Below are 6,039 nucleotides of genomic sequence, written 5' to 3' on the forward strand. Positions count from 1 at the left end.
GGGCAGTGCCCCAGCCACTCGGAGGTAGGTGGGGAAGGTCTGGGGCTCCACTTAGAACATCAGGAGGCCTTGCCTGAGTGGGGCGAGCACACTGGGGGCAGTGCCCTGCAAGTGGGCACACTCTAGCTGCTCACACTGCAGCAGGGCCCTAGAGTATACTCGAGGGGGCGCTGCACATCTTGTTCTGTTCCCCATCGTGTTTCTCAGGCCGACTTACTGCACACAGACCATTCCTTCTGGAGCTCAAACTTGCAGGTCAGACGGTGTCAAAACCTGGTGTCAAAAACCTGACTATGCCATTAACTAGTTGTGACCACAGTTTCGGCACGTGATGGAGATAATATTTCTCTTGGGTTTAGAAGAGTCTATCAGATAATGTATGCGACTGCTTCAGGGCCTGGCACATAGTGCCCAGTAAGTGGTAGTAGCTCTTAGTGGAAGAACCATCGCGAGATGAGAAGGAACTGTGCCCACAAGAACTGGGCGGTCCGCCTCCCACGCGGGGACCCTGGCATTGGAGCCCCTCCTCTTCCATCGGCAGCCCCACTGGCCGTGCCGCTCATTTCCAACAAACTAACAAACCGACTAGTCCCTTCTTTCAGTATTTCGTAACTTTTATAATCCGTCCAAAGCAGCACTCCAGCAGGACTGTGCTCCCATTTGACAGTGGAGGGCATGAGGCGCGGGAGAAGCCGGCCCACCCGCAGCCCATGCCTCCCGGGACGTGAGCCGTTTAGTCAAAAGCGGCTTTGTTTCCCACCAGCCCTGTGCCTCGGCGGGCCCGAGCCGGGGAGTGGCGGGCTGGTTGCCGTCGCCGCCCGTGATCCACAGCGTGACCAGGATGAGCAGCGCCCCGGTGCCCAGCGCCCCCACGAAGCCGGTGAGGAGACCGAGCGCCAGCGGCCCGGCCCAGCCCGTGGGGCTCCGCTCGTACGGGGGCTGGGGCAGGCGCTCCACGATCAGCTCCAGCTCGTCCCAATTCGGCTCGGGGGCCGAGGCGCGCCTGGGGCGCTGGGCCAGGGCGGGGGCCGCACCGGGAGCCGCGGCGCCGGGCGGCGGCAGGTAGCGCTGCCCGAACTTGCGCAGCTGCAGCGTCGCCTGCTGGTGAAGGTTCTTGCTCAGCTCCCTGGCCACGTCCGGGCGTCCGCTGCGCCGCAAGGCCCGGGCCACGCGGTCCCAAGGCAGGGACGTGGCCTGGGCAGCCAGCCAGGCCGCCAACGCCTCCCGGCAGCCGTCGGAGACGTCCCCGGGCTCGGGCGACCCGCCCGATGTGCCCTCCGCCGGGTCCTTGGCCGCCTTCCGCCGCCGCCTCCACAGCCGGCCCGACGACGCCGACGTGGTCGGCAGCGGCTCGGGCCGCGCCAGCTGGTCCTCAGAAAGCCGGGCCAGCTCGGCCTCGACGTCGGGCGCGGGCGCCTCCAGGAGCGACCGGAAGTGGCCGCACTCCTCCGGGGTCAGCAGCTCCGCCAGACGGACGGCCGCGTGGGGGCCCATGGCGTCCACGGCCCCGGCCGGCCCCGGCGTCCAGCCCCACAGCGCCAGGACCAAGGCGCCCGCCAGAGCGCGCGCCGCCATGGCCGGGCGGGAAGAACGCCCGCGGTGGGGGAGGGGCTCCTAACGCCCGCGGATTGTGGGTGGGGGCGGCGACGAACATTCCGGGGCTGGGACGGAAGCGGAGGAGGGTACTCCCAGCACACAGGGGCTCCCAATACCCAGGGACAGGGATGGGGGGGCTCCAAATCATGGAACTTGTTGGAGGAGGGTCGCACAAAACTCAGGAACTGGAGTAAGAGGATCTGCAATACCCAGGGGTGGGTATGTGAACCTCTTAGCCCCGAGGAGGCTAGGATTCCGGGCCCTCACATTGACACGCCTACCCTAGGCCTCCTGGCTGTCCCCACATCTCTTCCAATTCATTTACCGCCCACCCCTTCACCCTCCGCCAGAAGCCCTAGATCCCTTGCTCTCCATTATCCCCAATATCCAACCATTTCCTAAATTCTCGTTATCCACCAAATACTACACGTGTAGTATTTAGTAAATGACTCCATCACTTCCCGTTCTACCACCCCTGCACTAGTCCAAACCCTCAGCCTTTCTTGTCTGGATAAGGTCAGCACCTCCTCCAGTCCCCATCCCACCCACACACACACACACTAGGGCCTTCCTTACCTAAACTTGCTTCCTTTCCCGCAAGGAAGCTTGGCCCCGTCCCTCCTTTGGATCCGGGCCTGCGCTCTGGCTGCTGGGCCGCGCCCCCTGCTGCCCCGTGCCTCTGGGAAGCCCGCCCTGACTCACACCTTAGCCGTGTCTCCATTAGAGACCCTCCTTTCTGCTCCCACAGCGCCCTGCAGCTCTGCCTTCTTACTGTCTCCCCCATTAGACTGTAAGGTCCACCCCGTCCCCATGGCAACTAGTACATAATAGGTGTTTAGTAAAGACGTGTTTAATCAACCTGTGAACTCAACTTGCACATCAGCCAGCCCCTCACCCCCACAAAGGCTTCATTGTGGAGCCCCGTGGTAACGGGGCATGGAAGGTCCTCCGTGGAGAGATCCCAGGTGACTCCTCCAGCCTCACTTCCCCCACTCCTGCCCACACTTTGTCTTGTTACACATCACTGCTCGTGGCACAACCCTGCATGTATGATGCTGATTCCAGCCTCCCTACCTTACCCAGCTATCCCCCCTCCTGTCTAGGAAGTCTGGCACCCCACCACTACCCCACCAGGAGTCAGGATCTTTTCTTGAGAGAACCTGTGCATCCTCCATCAGGACACTTACCTGGAAATTAATTAGAGGATTTATTCAACAAACATTTACCCAGTGTCTTCTATGTACCAGATATTCGTGCCAGATGAATGAATGTAAAGATTAATTTGATATGGTCTTCTCACTTCAAGCAGCTTTATCCAGTTGTATTTTTCAATGATCTACTGTTGCACTTTTCCCACCTGGGTTGTGGGCTCTCCAGAAACTGTGCTTGATTGACCATTTCTGTATTCTCAGTGCCATGCACAATGTCTGTGCACAGTAGGTACATAATAAGCTAGAGGAGTTGGGGGGTGAGTCTGGACATCCACGGGCTGAGAGCTGGGGTCACTGAACCCTGGGGCAGTGTCCTAGAGCCCCCATGTCCAGACATACCATATCTGTCCCTGTGAGAAGAGCAGTTGTTGCTTAGCAGGGTCACCCTGGTGCTGCTTGGCCTCCTGCAAGCCCGTGGTAAGCCCTAAGCAGGGAGCCCGGGTGCACCACCTCCCTTGAGCTCTTGTGCATCTTCAACAATTGTGCTGAGAGCATTCAAGGACCTAGGAAGTTGTGGGTCCAAACCTCTCCCAGGTGTTTCCACACAGCCTTTTCAGCAAGTGTTCCTTCCTGGTTTTCTCAGTCTCCTGGGTTATGACAAGCTGTCAAGGTAGAGTCTGGGGACTGATAGATGGTGGGGTGGTGGGCAAAGGATCTCATGTGACCTGAAACACTGGAATTCAGCTGTCTCCACACCCTGCCCTCTGCTCCTTGCGCTGCACCCAAGACTGGAATACAAGTATTAGCCCTAGCTGTGCTCAACAAGGGCTGCTGCAGGTTCTGGATGACCCCTCCTCCTCTTTAGCCCCCCTTTCCTCCAGGCATTCATCTGTCCATTCATTCAGTCATTCAACAAACATGTGAGCCCTTCCTCGCCCCTCAATATGATGAGTCAACCCCAGTTCTGATCCTCTAGAGTTCAGAATTGCAGGAGGGCGTCCTTATGCGGAGGCTTTTCACTCTGCAGCCTCAGTTCCCAGTTCCTGGCAGACACTCACTGTGCCAGAGCAAACAACAGGCATCCCAGGATAATTCTTTGCTGAAGGAATGGAAACACCCACAGGGCCCCACGCAGGGCATTAGCAGACCTGGGTGCCCTGGCATTTTTCAGAGGGCTCCCCACATCCCACTGTCCCCAAGAAATCCTCTGGAAACCACATGTCATCGCTTTAATACTGTGTAATACTTTCTTTTAAAATACAGTCTCTTCTGAGGTAGACAGACCACAACTGCAGAGCATCGTCAGACAGGAGATAAATACGTCCATGTACAACACGCAGCAAAATGAGGTAGAAATGGTTACAGCTGGAGGAGAGGATCCCAACCCCAATTTGGGTAGAGGAAGGAGGCGGCCAGTTTGCCGAGTCTGCCCTCCCCACACTCTGCCCCTGGATTCTTTGGTATGCCCCCCCAACACTGCCAGAGCTGGACCTGCCCTCCCCCTACCTGCCCCAGTGCCCACGAGGTAGGTGCCAGTAGCCTGGAGGCCATCTCCTTGTGCAAAGTTCCCCAGGCCTGGAGAACAGAAGAGCCCATTAGAGGAAGCGGTGGCGATTCAGGGTCTCGGGCAGAGCTGCCTGCCCCTTGAAGGGAAGGCTGGGATCCCAACCCCATTTCCCGACACCCTCCACCCCCCGCCCCATACATACACACACCTGAGAGAGAACCCCCTCACTCCATGCTCCCTCCGTGCGTCTTTCACAGCCAAGACCCTGTGGCCTGCTGCTTCTGAGGCACCAAAGCCCTGTGATCAGCTGGCTCCAAGGAGAGGAGGGTCAGAGAGAGAGCAAGGGGGGAAAGGAGAAAAACAGAGCAGCTTTCCTGTAGCATGTCTAGGCCAGCACAGGCCCTCAGCACCTTGGCACCTGAAAGGTCCCCCATGGACACCCTCCCAGCCAGGAGTGGGAGGTGGTGCAGACTCTAGGAAATGGAGGGGCAGGCAGGGAAAGGGAAGGGAGGCCAAGGCGGGAAGGAGAAAAAGAGGTCAGGAGGGTGTGTCCCTCCCTTTGGACCGAAGATCAGGTCTGTGATATGGGGGGGGGCGGGGGGCGGGGCAAACTGCTAAAGCCCCATCAAAAGAAAACTGGTGGGAAGGAAAGGAATGTGGTTCCCAGACAGAAGCACTCTAGCCTGGTGGAAAGTGTGGGTAGGACAGAGATTTCCCATGTCAGGGAAACACCCTGCCCATCTCCTTCACCCTCTCCCAGCTCCCAGGGCTCCAGGCCTAGGATTCTAGGGGAACCTTCTCCTATGAGGATGCCCAACCCTCCTCAGAGCCTCCCAACAGAGAAGGTGGCTGAGGCCTAGTAGTCGATTTTATGCCCAACCAGACTTGTGGCCAGACTGTCTTCCCAGATGGGATTCCCTTAGCGGAAGTTATTGGGGATCTCTGCCAAGGCAGGGGCCAGGTGAGATGACCTCTCTGAGGACTTTCTGCTGAGATCACCTTCCCATTTGTGCCTTCCCAGCCTACTGTCTGGTCTGGGTCTGGGGCAGGAATCAGGCATCCCAACTCTGGATAACCCTTCACAGACAACACTAAACTGAGGGGTGGGTCCCAGAGGGGAGAGCAGCGGAAAGGAAGACCTATCCCCTCTCTCAAATCACCACCCACTCCTCCACACCCCTGCCTACAACCTCGCACCTGGGGAGGAAGGAAGCCCTTAAAAATACATTCTGCTTCTGTCCCAGGAATAGCTGGGGCTTGAGTGAGGCCTCTGGGTCTTCCTCTCCCCTTTGCCACACGTCTCACTTTCTGAGTCTTCTGGGAGAATTTGCTTCCCCGGGGTGGGGCGGGGGGAACACACAGGAAAGCAGCAAAAGCCTAACATTCTTTCTGAGGTCAGTTTCTTCCTGAGTTGTCAAAAGAAAAAAAAAAAAAAACAGCAAATTCTACACAATCGTACAAAAATAAGAGGCCTAAAATATTAAACAAGCTACATTTCTGGGATTTTCCCTCAAAACAAACCCCGCAAAACCCCTTCTTTGGGTTTTCCTTTTTGCTTGACCCAGATCCCCCCACCCAAATTTCAGCTGGATGAGGGACAACCAGGTGGAAGGGAAACCCCTCCTCCCCTCCTCCTCAGCCCCTGGGCCTCCAGATCTCCTGCAAAGGGGTGCTGCAGTCTGAGTAAGGTGGACAGAAGACAGGGACAGGCATGAAAGCACAGGGACTCTGGAGAGCCAGGGGTGGAGAGATGGGCAGAGAGGAAGGAGCAAAAGAGAAACAGGG

At 57.8% G+C, this 6,039-nt stretch overlaps 1 protein-coding gene across 1 annotated transcript; it reads right to left on the bottom strand.

Annotated features, from left to right (window-relative positions):
• Positions 1-615: 615 nt before the first annotated feature.
• Positions 616-1,575, bottom strand: TMDD1 (transmembrane and death domain 1). The gene has a single exon (XM_069490953.1). It carries the CDS (start codon positions 1,573-1,575, stop codon positions 616-618), a length of 960 nt encoding a protein of 319 aa, XP_069347054.1.
• Between the last annotated feature and the right edge of the window lie 4,464 nt (positions 1,576-6,039).

The sequence above is a fragment of the Eulemur rufifrons genome, chromosome 16 (assembly GCF_041146395.1).
Source record: "Eulemur rufifrons isolate Redbay chromosome 16, OSU_ERuf_1, whole genome shotgun sequence".
Taxonomy (NCBI): Eukaryota; Metazoa; Chordata; class Mammalia; order Primates; family Lemuridae; genus Eulemur; species Eulemur rufifrons.

Bases quoted from the DNA above. Each gene is read 5' to 3' on its own strand.
- TMDD1 (XM_069490953.1), bottom strand. From the start codon at position 1,575: ATGGCGGCGCGCGCTCTGGCGGGCGCCTTGGTCCTGGCGCTGTGGGGC.